Source organism: Aythya fuligula, chromosome 11, assembly GCF_009819795.1.
Source record: "Aythya fuligula isolate bAytFul2 chromosome 11, bAytFul2.pri, whole genome shotgun sequence".
NCBI classification, from domain to species: domain Eukaryota; kingdom Metazoa; phylum Chordata; class Aves; order Anseriformes; family Anatidae; genus Aythya; species Aythya fuligula.
In genome coordinates, this window is record NC_045569.1 from 18,584,529 (window position 1) to 18,602,121 (window position 17,593).

General features: G+C 46.3%; 1 protein-coding gene across 2 annotated transcripts in view; it reads left to right on the forward strand.

Moving 5' to 3' along the window:
* The window catches only part of LRRK1 (leucine rich repeat kinase 1), a 73,994-nt gene continuing 56,401 nt past the window's right edge, over positions 1 to 17,593 (forward strand). The window contains exons 1-2 of one of the 2 annotated variants that reach the window (XM_032195267.1): positions 1 to 64; positions 3,099 to 3,314. In XM_032195267.1, coding sequence (XP_032051158.1) covers positions 3,248 to 3,314 — 67 coding nt within the window. In that variant the 5' untranslated portion in view covers positions 1 to 64; positions 3,099 to 3,247. Of the gene's footprint in view, positions 65 to 2,846; positions 2,882 to 3,098; positions 3,315 to 17,593 lie in introns of those variants that run through there. The other variant, XM_032195268.1, reaches the window with a different exon arrangement.

Here is a 17,593-nt window from a genome sequence, read left to right on the forward strand (position 1 = left end):
GCCGGAGGAGGAGAAGAAGGAGGAGGAGGAGGAGGAGGAGAAGAGCCCCGGCAGGACGCAGGAGGTACGGCCGCCCCCGGCCCCCCGCCGCCCCGCACGCACCTGCCCCCGCCGCCGGGGCCGCGCTGAAGGGGAAGGCGGCGAGGGGCTGGGAGAGGTGGAGGGGGGGAGCGCTGAGCACGCTGAGGGGGGCAGCTGGAAAGAAATAAAAGCGAAATAAAAGTTGGGAGCGAAGTTTCGGGGCGAGGGGGGGGGGGGGGGGCGGCTTCTCCTCAGCAAGCGGCGGGCGGGAGGCGCTGCCCGGGGGAGGAGGGAGCCCGGCTGGGGCCGTGAGGGGCGGCTCGGCTCGGGGTGGCCGGGGGGGCTCCGCCGGGCTCGGGGAAAAGCCCCTCGGTGCTCTCGGCCCCTCCGTGTGGCCGCTAGGAAGGGGGGAGACCCGCAGGGAAACTGGGTGTGATTGAAGCTCCTGCTTCCTGCTGAGCTTTACCCCCGGGTAGGGCGCAGGGTGGCTGGCTCTCGGCGCCTGGTTCGTGAAGGGGGCAGCAGCGGTTTCACAGAATCACAGAATTTGCCGCTTTCCGCAGATTTTTCGTGTCGCCGAAAGGCCCTCAGCAGGTGACAGGTCTGAGCCACGCTCTGCGCCTCACCAGGCAGCTGCTGCTGCTTCCTGAGGAGCCTTCACCCAGCCCTTTTGGGGGCACCCCGTTGGTGCCACCCACCTCTTCAGACCCCATTGCCTTGTCCACCACAGCTCCAGGCCCTAAATGAGCTCTTCAGAAACATCAAAGTTTGTGGAGATTGCTCGTGGGTTGGGAAGCGATGCCAGGCACAGCAGGCACGGCTGGGTGTGCTGGGGCATCACCTGAAAGCTGGCAGTAAGGAAGGCTCAGGAGAGGTGCTGGGAATACACGAGGCGGGATGTAAACCTGCACCCAGATCTGTTCTTCGCCATCTCCCTCCTGAATGGGATTCTGCAGAGCCCATAGGACTCGAGTAGTGCAGTTTTTCCAGGCTCTCTTTCTCCCTAAATCAAATTAAGCTCTGGTGTTTGCACGTGTTGCAGTTGAGTGCGTCTTGCTTGAGGTAACAGCACTACAGGGACGTTTTTAGTGTATACACAAAGGTCCCAAAATAGGGAAATACAGGAGTCTGCACGGGGGCTTTGTGGCAGTAATGCACTTACAGATAAAGCATTCACTAGTTGTTGTTAAAGGGAACTGACTATCACAGTTTCAGGAAAAATATAAGTTTTTTCCTTTCACTATGTACAAGGAAAGTTCCGTCCCACGCGGTAATCCGGGTAGAGACTTAAAAATTGGGTGCGGGGTGATTTTTCTCAAAGCTCATCAGACATGGTGTGCCCCAGTAGTGCAGCAAGGAAACGCTTCAAAAACCAGCATCTGCTAAAAAGAGTTATTCTGTTTTTTTTTTTTTTTGCATGGGGAAGTGTTTGAGGGTGTGAGGGTGTCGGGAAGGCAGGGGCTCAGTGCTGCGAGCATCACATCCCCTTCGTTTTCAGAGGGAGCGACCAGGAGAGCTTTTAGGAGGCACGACAGCCTCCCCAACACCCCCACGTGTCTGCTGTGGTCTGCGGCAGGGATGAACAGACGGACAGATGGACAGAGGGACGCCCTGGTGCTTGGCTGTGTGGCCATCTGCGGCCGCTCAGAGCTGCGGCCGTGCTGCCGCGAAGGAGGTGTTGGGCCGTAGAGGGGTGTGAAAGCGCTTGCCTGTAGCCCGCTCCACGCCTCTCAGTCCGTGTCATTATTTGCTCTGTGGCACCCAAATCATTTTTCCCGTCTTTGAAAAACACCCCAGAGCCAAACCGCAGGCTGTGGCTTCGCCCGCTGCCCAGCTTGCAGGATGTGCACGGCGCTCGGGCTGCGAGTTTTGGTTCCTGCTGCCGGCACCACGAAGTAGGGGTCATCAGAAGCTCAGTTTTGCTCAAAGTGTGCCTAAAACTCAAGTCTTTGCCTGGAAACAGTTGATGTAGCGTTCAGTCATTTTTAACGGTCTTGGCTTGCTGTTAAAACGCTGTGTGATGAGGGAGGAGCAGGCAGCAGCTTCCTGGGGAGTGGGGATGGATCCACGTGTCCCTGTGCGCCCCCTGGTCCCGATCCTAGCACAGGATGCCACCTCTGCTCACGGAGCAATGCGCCTGGGTCTTGCTTGCTGAAGCACGAGGTGGGCTATGTGCTTTGCAGCATTGGATCAAAACCTCAGCATCACATGGCAAGCATGAGAAAATCTAATCAGAATCAAAGGTAAAGGGCACTGTGTTACATCTGAGAGGCGTTCACGGGCTGAAACTGAAAGCAGAAAGTGGAGGAGCGCTGGTGGTGGCTGGGCACATGCTGCAAACTCACCTGTAGCGGTGGGAGAGAGAAAATGTGCAGGTGTGTGGATTTGAAGAAGTCAGAGCCCTGGGAGACTGAGCTGTACAGTCTTCTTCCGAGCTGTCTTGTGCAGCAGCAGCCAACCTCCGAGAGCTCCTAGGGGCTTGGTTTGCCTCTCTGGATGCATTTGAAGAAGCCTGCTGCTCCGAGAGCGCTGGACTTCTCTAGGACTGGGCAGAAGGGAAAGAAGCTGGTGTGCTTGTCTTAGCTCTGTTTTCTCTTTTCTATAGAGAATGGGCTCAGTAACCACGTCACTATTTTTCAGTTTCTCACGGTGGAGTTGCACAAGAGCCACAGTCTTCTTTGCGGATGGGAAAGGTTTTGAGGTTGTATTTAGGATTTTTCCAGCTGCGTTTCGTCGTTTCAATGCTCTGCCTTTACACTAGCTTGTGGAGAGTCTGAAACTGCAGCTGTGACCCCTGCCCACCCCCGCCACCCTCCACCCAAAGACTCACCAAAGAGTCAGCTTTGGTGGAGAAAAATTGGTAACATTTATCTATCTTTTCTATAGTGCAGACTTTGTTAGTCTCCTCTGTTAATTCACGTTGTGTTCTTTGAACAAAGCCATTATGGAAATAATTGTATTTATATTTGCATAGGCTGATGGGTGCATTTCTGCAAAGTAGCATTCAGACGGGAATAAGCATCTTGCGCTTTCTCTACTAGAATGATTAATTTGTTTTGCCATTTATTTTTAAACAGGGTAAATTATGGCTCTTCAAGATGGTGCTCACTAGCAGTTACTCCGTTCCTGCACTTAATTGACAGAGATCACTCAGCTTGGACAACACTACTCAGTTTCGAGTGCTGCAGAAAGTTTGCCTGTGCAATCTTCACAACTACGACCCAGAATGTACTGGTGTGTGGGAACTGAGGAATCCGCTGTTTCCAGAGAGAGCAACATGGACCCACAGAATGGTAAATAGGACGATTTCTTTTCTTTCCTGTTCAAATTGGGAGCGGAAGGTTTTAAGGGAACTCGCTAGCCAGCTGCCACTGAGTTTCAATGAAATCTGAATATATGAAAGATCTTTGAGTGCTTTGAGCCTTAATTTTAGAAAATCTACAGTACAGAGCAAGGAGTTTTACTTGCAAGGGGAATGACGTTGGACTGTTCAGGTGATAAGAATAGCATTTCTGTGAAGACCAATTTTCTCCCAAAGCCTACGGAATTAGTCAATACATGTATCATGTCTCAGCAGTTCCTAAATATGTTTTACAAGATCTGTGCTTTTTCAGCATGCGAATGCAAATATGTTCCCAGCCACTGATGCAGTGTGTATTCAGGGTATGAAAGCTGCTAAAATCAGAGCACAGTTTCTCAGGCTGAGCAGATACTAGCCTGCTCCACTTTTGGTTCAGTAACTTACAGTAATGTATTGGTGGGATGGATTAGCAGGTCTGCATTTATACAACATAATAAATCCATAGGTGGAAATTTCTCTTTAGGAAGGGACGTATGCTTCAGGTTGTTTCCTGTTAATTAGTTTTTTTATTGTTTTTTTTGTTTGCTTGTTTTTTTGTACAGCCGAATTATTTTTGGCTGTTTCTTAATGCAGAACCCTTCAGTTCCTAGGCAGTGCTGTACTTCTCTGAGCCAAAACCCAGTTATGTTTCTGCATCAAGAAATAGCCTTCTGCTTATTGTATAACGGTATTCCCCCCGTGCAACAAACAGTTCATTAGGAGGCGGCATCTGCGTTTTAAGTGTGGGATGAAGGTGTGTTTGACGCTTCGTAGTGAGTAAGCAGGCTTCAGTAGAAGCTAATGTTTTTGCAGCCTTATTTTGGATTTTATCAGCAACTATGAAGCAAAACCTGGTACTTTATTCAGAGGCTGCCTTGTCTTGTCTAAAGACGTTTCTCACCAGCGTCACAGGGAGCTCTGGGAACTCTTTCCACTCTCCGTATGTATTCTGCTTATTCTGTGCTACTGATTTTATTTGGTTTTGCTTTCATTATTTAGCACTGTATCTCTCTATAATAACTGTAAGCATTTGGTTATTGAATATCTTTAAAATAGTTGAATTCTATCCTATGAGTTTCTCACTGGAAGAAATTAACTCCATTTGAATACTAAGCTATGTGAAGTATTCTTAATGAGAAGTATTTTAATCTGTGCTAAGTGTTAAGAATTGCTAAATTTTTGTTCTGCAATAGTGATTTGACAAGTTTTTCTTGCTTTTTAAAGATACAGCAAATAAGCAAATCAGTTTGAGTGAATAATGAACTGAGAAGAGGAGAGGGTATAAATTATTTTCTACATTGTGAACGTGGTTTTTATTCTGAGAAATTTCTTACATGTTTGTTATGTAAATATATTCAGTTAAACTGCCTAGCTGGAGGCATACGAATCTTACTGGTATAACTCTGCTATCCTTACATGCCTGGACTGTTTTATTTGATAAACAGTTTTTGGAAGACTGGCCAAGTGACCCTAGGAAAGCTTAAGACCTGGTGCTGCCCTAGCAGATTAGTTCTTTATGAGCATACTGTACATGTTTAAACTCTTTTTTTTTTTTTTTTTTTTTTCCTGGGCTGAATCCTGCCAAGAATAATTGTTATTAGCTAGCTGGTCCACTCCCTAAGTTAGCTGGTCCTCTTTCTGCATTTGGATCCTGTTACACAACTCGAATGCAGGAATGCAGTGACTCATTCAGCCTCCACATTTGAATCTATTGTTTACATGCATCAATTCACAGCCTGGATGCAGCCTCCTGCTCCCATTCAGTGGGACCCGCAGGGAAGTGACACCGCAGAGGGTTCCTGCGGCGCTGGGGACCCCCTGAGCACCCCAAAAGCTTGGAGCCTGCTTCAGGCAGGAAGGATGGGCGTAGGGTGCGAGGGCTTTCACAAGGTACAGCGGTGCCTGGAAGGCTGTAGGGCTTTTTTTTCCTGACAGCTACACATTTGGCCAGATCTTCACAGGGAGAATGCACCCACGGCGTCACTAATACAAGTCAGCAAGTGTAGCATAGGAGAACGTGGGCTCACCTCACTGCATCTGCTCGTGTCTCCGCTGCTGCTTCGCTTGGCTGCGGCAGGAATCTCGCCGGTGTCCCAGCAGGATGCCCACTTCCCCCGAGAGCGAGTGAGAGCCGTGTTTCACCACCGGACCCTGCACAGCCCCCGGGGATGCTGCGGGGCTTGGCTGGCCGCTGCCAGCAGAGCAGGGAGGGTTTGTCACCGGAGTGCAGAATGATGCTCCCCTTCGGGTGCTGTCAGCACCTCCCTCGCCTCTTCAGACCTAGCTTCCCCTCTCCTAGATTGGTTCATGTTATCCTAATTAAAAGAAAGAAAGCGAGCAGAGGTACGGGGGCGGCTGCAGTATCTCGTGAAGCAGTGTGTGTTTTTTTTTTAAACTGGGTTAAAGAGCTCTGCATAATATAATGGAGGTGACATAATGTGGTTCTTGTAGGAAATACAATGGAAGCCCAAAGATATCAGCACATGAATGTCTAGAACATAATAGAGATTCATCTCCTTTCTACAGGCTGTTTGTTTTCTCTGAATCGTACAGAATTTTACAGCTAGCATTTAATTCTCAGATGAGTTTCTAGGAGACAGTTCAGCAAAGACGTAGAAAAGCAATCATCGTCCTCTGAAATGTAAGAATAGTTTTGTTAGAGAGCTTATCTCTCTCTTACCGATAATTTTATTCAAAGTCCCAGAGCGTTCGTGTGCCCTTTGTGTGTGTCTCTGAGCTGGAATTGGATTATCTTCCCAACACACCAGAGGGTGTCTCTTCTCTCCTGCTAAATCTAGAGATGAATGTTGAAAAGGTGTGCTGCGTTAGAGTGTATGTAATGTTACATAATGAGGAGCAACGATGCCAGTGAGGGTTGCTTGAAAAATTTATGGCATTCACGACTTCTTTTGAGGGAAGTATGCACATGCAATGTGCCTGGAAAAGGGACACGGATGTTAAAATGAGGCAAGTAGCCAGAATATACTGACCCGTGCTGGAATTTGGGGCAGACCAGCTGCGTGTCAGAGGGGCCGTGGTGACCCTGCAGCTCCTGGGGCTTCGTGTTTTATCCGGGCGACCCACGATGGCAGTGACCTTTGCAACCCGGCCGTGGCTCAGCACTGACTCAGAGGGAGAGCTGCTGCCACCTCCTGAATCACAGGCAAGCCTCCAGCCCGAGGAGCTGAGCTGGAGGAGCTAACGGGTCGTTTTATCAGAGGCACCGGGCGGGAGCTGCTGCAATTCTGGACGGAAAGTTTCACAAGCGATGGAAGCGATGGGCAAACGGGGCTGAGGCCTTCGTGGTGAGGAGGCCACGGGGCTGGAGGTGGAGGGCTGGAAACCTCCACAGCTTTTTGTTTGGTTCATGCTGAATAACCTGAGCCTCCCAGGCCATCAGTCTGGCTTCACGTGAAACCCATGTAAGCAGAATAAGGCTCCAGGGAGATCCTGGCTTCTCTGTAGCACTCCAAGTAGCCAGGGCCCACCCTGTGCGTGGCCTCCAGATGAGATCTCTGCTGTCATTCCTTCATAATTCGCCCTGCTGGTTTTGGTGCCTTCCACATGAAGGGCAGGAACTTGCGTTTGGTGGCGTGAATATCTTTGCTTATAAATTTTTTCCAGCTGAATAGAGGAAGAAGCCAAAACTGGTGCGTGCAGCACCCCTGGTATCACTTCGTTCCTTGTGAAAGTCCCGTGTGAAGCTTTGCATCTTTACAGCCCTGTGCACAGGGCTACAGCCAGTGGCTGCATCTCAGGGCACATCACCTTAGCCCCATTTGAGGCATGTTGTGCTGTATGAGAAGGAAAAAGGTACTTGCACTCTCTACCCTGTTTTTTTCCATCCTCACAGTGGAGGTAGTGGCATCACCTGAGCCTGCTAGGATGGTGTGGCAGGGTGGAGGGCCAGGAGAGCATCTGGGAAGCGACCTGAGCGCACTTGAGGCCTGCAAAGCGTGCTGCTTGCTTGAAGCTCTGTGCAACGAGCCTTGTAGGTTTTCTGTTTTTCTTCCTACTTGTTAAGCTGCAAGTTAATTTGAGACTAAAAAGTGAATTGAAAGTATTCCTACAAGCAAAATGTAAAAAAAAAACAGGCGGCGTGGGAGGACACAAAAAATAGAGCAGGTATTTTATGTGAGTCTCAGCAATGCCCTGCAGAAGGAGAAGTAGGAAGTGCTAGGCAGGAATAGGAAGTACACTAGTACAGCGGTAATAGGCTTGTATTTTTAAACATATTTAAATACACACTTCATACAGAAGTGGTGAAATCTCACATGGGGCCAACTGCTAATGCGGAAGGCCAGCAGAACATGCCTGTGGTGAGCCTGCTCTCCTCTGCAGTCTGTAGCCCAGCCGCATTGCACCATCCCGCTGAGCCCAGCCAGGGTTTCCCAAAAGGGCAGTGAACGTGGGGACACGTGCAGTTAGGTGCCTTGTTTGAGATGCTCTGAACTGGTTTTTCAGAGTCTGGGTGCTAAGCACTGTCCTTCAGAACATACCCTAGGAGATGCCTCTCTTTGTGAATCAGAGGGGTCTGAAGGAGCTGCTTGCATTGGAAAATGGATTCTTGTGCCAGTGGGGAGTTTGGCTTGGGGGTGCTGTGCCCTTCTGGAGTCACGGGATGTAAAGGAGCACTTAGGTCTCAGTGGAGGCAGGAGCAGCTTTTCCTGGTGGATGCCACAAAAGCCGGTCTGTTCTTGAACTCGAGGGCAGAGGTGCTGGGAGAGGCAGCGGTGCAGTACAGACCCTGCTGGGCAGAGAGTCCAGCCTGAAAGGTAGGGATGTACGGGCAGTAGTGGAACACCAGTCCCTGTCTGAGCTTTATATGGCATTACCTGTTCCTACACAGCTTTATTTTCCACCTTTTTATCCAGCTTAGGATGTATTGGTACACTGAAATGTAACTTAAGACAGCTCTGTCAAGACGCCTGGAAAAAAAACAAAGATGAGCCGATAAGGGAAGTAAAGAAAAGCCTTGGCACGTAGAACCTGCACACAGGGAGCCCTTAACTACCTGACTAATTATAAAGCAGGTGAGGTTGGCACTGTGGTTGTAGGCAGAACTGTTACCCTCCGTTGCAGTGGGGAAAAAACAATTGATAGAGTTCACACTGACTCGGTCTTTACCAGGCCTGTAATTGATTTACTGTTTTGCCGGTGATGTTACAGACAATTTTATACTTGCATTAAAGAAAGTGCTATGAATTTATTTTTTTTTTCATCCTCTTCAAAGCCTTTGGGAGCCTTACGTAAGACCCATTAAAGTCTCTGCACTGGCGTAACAGGCTCTGGATCCGATCTTCAGGGATCCTTAGAGCATCAGGTCTGCGGTTTGTTTGTTTTTCATTTCTCTGATCAATAAAGGAGCTGCCAGGGCTGCGCTTGGCAGCAGGCTGCTAGCTGGGAGGAAATGTTTGCATTGTAGATGAGGGTGTCGGGGGATGGATTTAATGCCATTCAGCTCCCAGTCTGCCACATAGGTGAATTATGGCCCTTAATAGGTTCTGTCTTGGATTTTACCTCAAGTTAGGCCGATATTTAATTCCTTTCCTTAATCAGCCTGTGCTCTTTAGTGGGTCAGCATTGCTTCTTTGCATATACATAACTACAGCAGCAGCCCGCTGATCTAGGCTACTGATAGCTTCATGATAAAAATGTGCATGCTTTGAATTTGTGCATTGCTTTAGCTTAAGGGGAGGCCCTACAAAAGAAGTCTAGGTTTTAGGAAAAGCCTTCATGCTTCAGAAAGCCCTCCTGCAGGCAGAGGGGATGTGTGGGTTGAAGTTTCTGGTAAACAAACAAACAAAACAAACAGAAAGGAGCGCTTTGAGAAATAACAGACTGCCCTTAAAACATGCACAGCTGTGTGACAGGCAGGCAAACTGGGAGGCTGATCCTGAAACTGAAATGGAGTCAGCAAGGACATGTCCGACCGTGGTAAAATGTGACAGCTGAAAAGAAAAGATTCCTATAGCACAACAGCAGTATCGATGGAGTAAGATCTTAGAGATTATGCTGCAGGTTTTGCAGACACCCAGTGCCTCTTGCCATGGCAATCACCACCTTGGGCATGTTGGAAGAGAGGGTGGAGACCCATGACGTCTCGTTGATGATTCACTTTTTGCATCCCTGCAACCCAAAAAGTGCATCACCTGCTGGTGAAGGTGGTGACCCCTTCCCAGGCTGAGCTCTCCTGGTGTAGGACTCAGGACCCCAGGGAAGGGCTGGGGGTCTGCTGCAGAGTGGTGTGGGTTCTTCCTTCTGCAGCCCACCATCTCCTGGAGGGGCAGGACACCAGGTCTGCAGTGATTTGGGGAAATTCTCAGCCACAGAGACGAGCCTCGCGTTGCCTCACAATGTGGAGGAGAGGAAAGGGGTCATTCTGCCACAGGAAGGGAGGAGGAGGGTGAAGGGTGAAAGAGCAGGGACCTGGGGAGATGGGAGCTGGACAGCGACCAAAATTCCCTACTAATAGTCACTAAGTGGCTTGCAAGCACGAAGATTGGGATTTCAGACAGTGCTGCAGAGAGAGCCTCGTCCCAGGCTGCCCACAGCTCCTTTTCTGCACGGCGCTGAAGATCGTGGAAAAATAACGAACCGAAGCAGTGATTCAAACAAGAAGTCTGGATAAATTTAGCTCAAATATTCTTGGTATGTTTGTGGTTGCTGTGGAAATTACATCACTGCTTGTTTTAATGATCAGAATATCGCTTGGAAAACTGGCCTGGCTGCCCGAGAAGAGCTCAGAACGAGACCTTTGAAAAGCGTGCGTGTCTTCAGAATTGCTTCACCTGGATTTAGTTGGTTCGGGGTTGTTTGTTTTATTCCCTTGTTGGGCAGGGAGTATTTCGACTACAGGTTATTGCTGCTTAATTGAAAAGCCACAAGGTTTAGAGCTGATACGCTCTGCAGTGTGATTATCTACTTCACATTAAAATTCTGTCTGGGGAGTAAGATTCAAAAGGAGTGCTGGTAATTGCTTAAGACAAGACCTCCTTCAGAATCTGCCTGCATGTCTTTCTGTCTTGCACATCAAAGAGCCTTTGAAAAAGCTTTTATTTTTGCATCAAACAGGAACATATTTTTTTTTTTAACACTAATGGACAGGATCCCTTTTCAGATCTCAAAGATTCAGATTTCTGTAGCTTGGAAAACAAAAATGTCTGGCTCCTGAAGTTGGCTTGTAATCACGGTCACAGCTCTCCGATGTGTTGCATGTAGGACTTTTCACACAATAACGGGGTATGAATAAAAGCTATTAAAGTTTTTTTTTGGATGGATTGGGCAAGGTTTTCACATGCACTGGATCTGTGTTCATCATATGTTGGTAGGAAGGAAACATGCCTAGCCTGGTTTTGCCCTCTTCACCTTGGAGCAACCATCTAACAATGCTGTGAGCTGCAGTGGGTTCACAGCACGCACCTTCAGCTGAACACAGCATCCTCCCAGACAAAATCCATGTCTTTCTTCCACTGAAATGGATGTTGACATTCTCAGACATCAGGAAACGAGAGGGAAGTATTTCCCCTCTCAAATACAGGCACTTCTGCCTCTTGTAGGTTTTGTCACCAGATACGGAAGGTGGTGGGTTTTTTTTGGTAGCCCGTTACATTTATGGCAGCACATCATCACGCAGCCTGATTCAGGACCTGCACTGCCTTGGCCAGCAGCAGAGGCCTTTTCAACAAAACTTTCTCTTCTGTTCCAGACACAGCTGCTAAAGTAATCTTCCCTACTCGATATTTTCTCCTGGAAACTTCTGAGGATCTGCTCCTGCTGCATGGATGCTGGTAGAAGCACTCACAGCGAGTTCAGTAGAAGCTGGAGCAGAGCCTCGCTTTCTCAATTTTTATTTTATTTTCCAGAGTATTGCTCTTTGGTTTGATAAAGGACACCCTGCCTTACTACCAGCTTTCTTTAAAGTAGTCTTTGTTATACCTGTTAGCACCCGATAGCTGTGTTAACTTCAGCACAGGCATAAAGTAGGAATGCAGGCTGTGGGACTGGAGGGTTGTGTGGGTCAGTGTCCTGCTGTCACCCTCCTAAACCTTGTTCAAAGCATCTTCTAAATGAGTTGACGGGTCTGTCCTTTCTGCTTTTTCTAGAGGACTGTTCTGAAGCCTCATTCCTCCAACACTTTAAACTTTCTTCTAATTGGCAGCTGAAATGTGTTTGTACCCTGTACATAAATAGCTCTTCTTCCCTGGTGTCTCCCTCTGGATGTATTTATAGACAATGCTCGCATCCCTGTCCAGCCTTCATTTTTCCATGTGCAACAAACCAAGCTCTTTTCATCTCTAATCTTGTAATTAGACTGTCCATTTCTTAATTCATCTTCTTCTGCTCTCCAGATTGTCATAGCCCTCCTTGAACGTGATGAACTGGAGTCACACACGGTATTTTTACTTATCTTTTTCATATTTCTTCCCCTTTTTTTACCTCCTTTCGGGCCAGTCTTTCCAAAACCTTCATGCATTCAGGTTCTATAAGAGACCTGCAGTGCTTCCTTGGGGAAAGGAGGAAGGACTCTGGCAACCGTACAGGTTACAGCATCTGCCCAGGACCCCTGTCATACGATGGGGCTCAAAGCACTTGCTTCTCCCTTAAGCTGGCTTTAAATGTACGTCTAAGGAGGACGAAGCATAAGGGGACTGGCTGTGACTTGCTGCTTCCCCTGTGTGCTGAAGTGCCAACTTTTTAGAAGAATATTGAGCAAATGATTGGTCTGAAAGAAAGAGAACAATGATGCATGGGAATTTTTCCATTCTGATGAAAGCTTGAACATTAGGGAAACAGGAAAGTTTCAAAATAAACCCAAGTTAGCCGTGAAATTCTATTTTGTGAAGTTTCAAATGGAAATCCAAGCCTGGTTTGGTTTCATGGGTGTAATATTTCGTTCAGTTGGACAGGAATGGCCTCATTAGAGACACCTTTCATGATTTGATAATCCTCTCTTTCCAGCCATGCCTGGAAACGGACATGAAGAAAACCCAAAAGCATGGTCGTACTTCTGCATGCTTAATGTATATCCCAATTTACATTTTGGAAAGCAAGAGTGGCATAGCTGGCCTTGCATGTGAAAGCATATTTCTGAATGATTCAAGCTGTAGGATTGGAAACAAATCACTGAAGCCAAAAGATGAAAATAGAAACTTTCACTTAGAGCTGAGTCATTTGTATTTTCAATACCGCAGCCGTGGCTCTGGCCATTTGGAGCTCGCTTGCTTTCCTCAGGCTCTCTCCCTTAGGAGTGGAACAACACGGTGACATTTCTGTCACTGTGTCACTAATCCCTGTGGTCTTTGCTGATCCTTTGCACCCCGAAGATGTAAGGGAAGGATGTGGGGGTCCCCTTTCACTGCAGGACCCAACCTGTGCCTGGTCCTTGCAGGAGGTTGGTCTCTACCTCATTCCTCCCCTGCCTAGAAGCAATATTAGAACTAACTAATTCATTTGAACTTCTTGGGCAAAATAAGTCATTTGTAGAGTCTGGGAGGCATGTGCACAAATGCAGGAGCCTGCTTGGGCCTGGCAGAGCTTTTCGACCCCGTCTCAGTGCTATGACAGGCAGAGGCTTCATTATCAGTGTTAGTGTCCACCAAACCTGCCAAGTCTCAGTATTGTCAGTATTTGAGGCTTTTCTGCCTTCTCCTCTCCTCGTTATCCTGGGTGATGGAGAAATGACTGTATAGATGTAGAGCTGAAGCTTTCTGAGCTGTCTGGTTTTTGTAATTCAATTCTGGAGCCCTGAAAAAGGCAGGAGTTCAGAGCATTTTTCTGTCCAGGACTTAATTTTTTCCTCTCAGGTTTGCATTAGCAAATGTTTTTTCCTTGCAGGTTAAGAGTGGTTCTAAATAGGAAATTTCCAGTGGCTCTGGTGGTAATTGGTCACTTTGCATTGCTGTACCTAAAATTGTCAGCACGTCATTTCCAAAATCGTGTGTGCTTGCTGGCAAGCGTTTATTGCAGCTAAGCAGTTGGCATTCATTGTACTGGCATGTAAACAATTTTAAAATAATACTGGATTATGCAATAATGTTGAAAAAGATCCCTTTAGTACTTAATTGTTGTATTCGAAGCATTTTTCTATGCTTTGAGTCTGGCCTTTTATAGGGTTATTAGCTTACTTTTGGGGCAGTGAGCATCGGTTGTGAGCTCTGTCGTGGAGGCAGGTTATACTTGTACTAAATATATCAATTTTTCCACTGGCTTGGCAGGCAGATGGTAGTGTAAAGCCATGCCAGTAATTAGCTTAAATAATGGATGTTTGGGTGAAATCAAACCACATAAAATAGGCAGAAAAAATGCGCGTGGAGGGTTCTCTCATTGTCCTGAGAAATTGGCACGTCTTACTCATTAAGAAGAGATGTTAATTAGGGTTGGAAGGACATGGCCCAGCTCTGTCATGGCCCCTGCACAGGGATGCTGGATTTCCCAGATAAACCCTCTTGCCACCCCGCAGTCCAATTCCCTGTAACTTTCTCTCCTTGTCTCCTCACAGGGACTTTTATAAGTGTTCCACCACTTTTTAATCCTGCTAGCTTCATCCAATACCAGAATGGATTGGGCCGTACGTATTTTTCCTAGATCTGAAAATAAGACAAAACAGATCCCAGGCTTTTTGCTGCGGGACCTTCCCTTGGGTGGTTCTGGGCCAGCTCCTGCCTATGGGGCCAGGTGGGCAGGCGGGGAACAGCCCCCTCCTGGGGCCAGATTTTGGTCCATGACTGTCTTTTAAGTGAGAAATGAATGGAACCTGCTAACATATATATATATATATATATATATATATATATATATATAAAGTTATTTTGAATTATTAGAGAAGGAACAGAAAAGATATCTTTGTTTCATGAGACATTTTGACTGACTGGGACTGATTTAAATATATATATATATTATTGTATCAAATGGAGGTTTGTTTTTTCTTCCTGCCTTGGGATGGGAATATTTTTCACTATCTCAGAAATTTCCCTAGGATTAACAACATTTTCATCCCCAATCTCATTGGAAAGCACAATGTAGGACAGATCCATCATCCCTTGAAATCGCTGGAGGCTTCCTGTTGGCTGTTGTTCCCTTTGTTAATCTGGAGTTTTTCAGGGCGATGGGAGATAGATGAGGCTGTTACAGAGACTCTAGTTCTGAGCCTCAGAAATAATAGGGCTTTCCATGAATGTTGCAGAGCAGCCTGCCAAAGCTTTGGTAGAGCAGCGTTAAAAAACATCCAGCAACTCTTGGGAGTTTTGAAGAGTTCGGGAGGGGTGATTTTGAATATTCAGGGCGCTTTAGACCTCAGCTCTGGGGCAGGGCTCAGAAGTCAAAATGGCCAAAGATTAAGCTGGTGGAGGTTAGCTGGAGCCATCTGGTGCTGTTGAGGAATTAATGTCTGAGCTCAGCCCGGAAAGGCAGCCTCCCTGCCCACCCCCATCCCCAGATCCTCTCTGAACCAGAGGCTTGGATTTCACCGTAATGGGACATGGGGATGAAAATAACTGTCAAGGCTAAAATGCAGTAGTTAATTCAGACGAAGCAGCCGCCAGCCAGCCAGTGGCCACTGTAAGAGCTGCTTGTGCTGAAGCAGAGGTGGATGGCTCACGGTCCTAGGAATTAATAGCTAAACTGAGCATCGCCGAATGGGAGGCTGTGCTACAGCCATCGTCTTGATTTGCTTCTCTCTCTGGAAACACCTGCACAAATTATGACAAGGTCAGTAGCAGTTTTAAAGTCTTATTGTTGTTGTTAAATCTGTTGTGGAGTAAGTTAGCTTCCTGCCCTATTTTATCCTGTGTTAAACATCTCATTTATACCTTTCTCTAATGAACAAAAATATCCTAGTCAGTTCCCCAAGCACCTACCTTATCAAAGGGGCTAATGCAGCACTTAAAATTTCTGAGGCTGTATGTTAAAGACAGGGATGCAGTGATTTGGGACATAAAGGTAATAATCTGTACAATGTGCTGTTCTGGTACACAGCTCTTTGCTGATTCACAGCATTGACCTGCAGACCCTCACCTTTTTATTGATAATGGCACAATGTCAGTTTAGAAATTTTATCTTTTTTTTTTCACTTGCTCTAATAACACGGCCTAAGACTGGGTGTAACTGCATATCTCTCTGACACTCTCCTGGTACCCTTTATTATTAATTAGACCTATTTTCATTTTGCTTCTCTCAGCTGGGACCGTGCAGTCTGTTGCATTTTTAAATTGATGCTGCTGTAACCTCTGAATGGCAATAAAATAACACAGTTGTTGTTGTTGTTGTTTTTGTTTTTATTGATAACCACTGTTTCCACTGGAATATTTTTAAAATGAAAATTAGTCTTGCCTTTAGCTTTTATTAAAAGCTGTTGCTGCAAAGCCAAACTTAAAAAATCACTTCCAAAGTATTAAACACTGGAAATATTTCCTCCTCCTGATTTCAAAGGTAGTTATTTGGTGCAGGCTGTTAAGTGCTGGGAGGAATAGGTGAAGGATATGTATTTAATGTCGGCAAATGCCCCCATTTTCCTTTTACAAACAGCACTTGGTTTGCTTACAGTTATTAGCAGAAAGCCAGCAAAGCAGCTGTGGATCATTGGAGAAACTAAACAAAGAAGATGCAGAAATAGGGAGTAAATCCCATGGCCTTATTTGCATGGAAATTCAAATATGTTAGAGAATGACCCCACACCATTCCTCCTCAGTCCAAATAGGCTTCGTTTATCTGCTTTTCCCCAAACCAGGGGAAATCACAGTGAGTGTGTAAGAGCTTCTGGAGTTTCTCGTAGCCCTTTATTACAGGAGTACCCAAGAAGTGTATCGTAACAGAATATCATAACTTGCTATGCCGCATGCATTGTCAAATATTAATGTAGACCCTACTGAGCAAAGTGCAGAAGCTGGTTCCTGAGTCTGTAATCCAAGAATTATAAAAGCATTTTAGGACATCCAGGTATAAACAATCAGCACATGGTGGGATATAGTCTGAAAACAGTTTCAGTATCATTCAGTTTCACTTACTACTCTCCTAACAGTGTTGCTCGAGGCTATATGGATTTGAGGAGACCCTATTATGACAGCCACAAAGAGTTCAGGTAAAAAAAAAAAACATGAGATTTGTAGGGTTAACGATATAGGCAGAATTTCTTTGGACTTCAGCCCAGATTTTTTACTAAAAATAGCTGATGCATATATTGGCAAAATTTTATTCCCAGCCTACATGACTGCAGTACTGATGGTAGTTCAGCCATGCATCTTTTAGAAATAAACCAGCCTTTATTCAGTAGAATTTACTTCTCCTCTTTCTTTTTCCTACTGGCGAGTATAAACTGAGCTCATAAAATATGCTGCTTCTTATCTTCCATTTGTATACCAGAAGTCAGTAGATCATTTCTAAAGTCACCAGAAAGCCCTCTGTGAACTGGGTAGTTTGCTCCACGCCACGCTTAGCTTTGCGATGGGTGGCTTGGTGTTTTCTGGGAACCCAAGGGCGGGTGGCCCACCTTGTCTCACTGAACACTTGAAATCTCAACTTCACTTTGACAGAATTGTGTGGGTACAGCTGCTGGTTGGGGGCAAGCTTTTTTATCACTCTGTGACTCATCGGTTTTGCTCTTTTCAGGCTTAAAATTAGTTCAACTGTAAGATCTTTTTTTGGTAAAGATCTTTGACATCTTTTTTTCCCAGGTCTTCTTAGGCGAGAGGTCAATTTACTCTGCAGAATACAAACACAGAAGGAAGTTTTGATGACAGCTACATGAGAAACTTGAATGACGAGCAGCACTGTCTTTCTGCCAAGAATGTTTAAATACAAATATATCAGTTTTAAACAGTAGAATTGCCCAGATTACTTACATTCAATGAGGCTTTTATTGACTTCTACTTGATGGATGTTCAAACGTAGCCTCACTAGTATGTTTTTATTAGATCAATAGAAAAATTATATTTGCCTAAGACAAGGCTAAAAGTTCATTTAGGGACTAAAATTACTATCTTGAGGACTTTGCCAGGCAACTCTGGGAGCATATAGGCTCCGTGAAGCCAGGCATTTGTGACCTTCCAGTGCCAGAGTGTCCAGAAGTCCGTGATGGGTGATGGCCAGCCCATGTTCTCCTACTGGTGGTGATGTTAGCCGTGGTTATAGCTCAACCATTACGCTGGAAAGGATTTAAGAAGTGTTGCGGGGGCCAAAAGTGCATGAGGAAGCATGACACGTCAGTCAGATACATTCGTGAAGTAGTCACTGGGT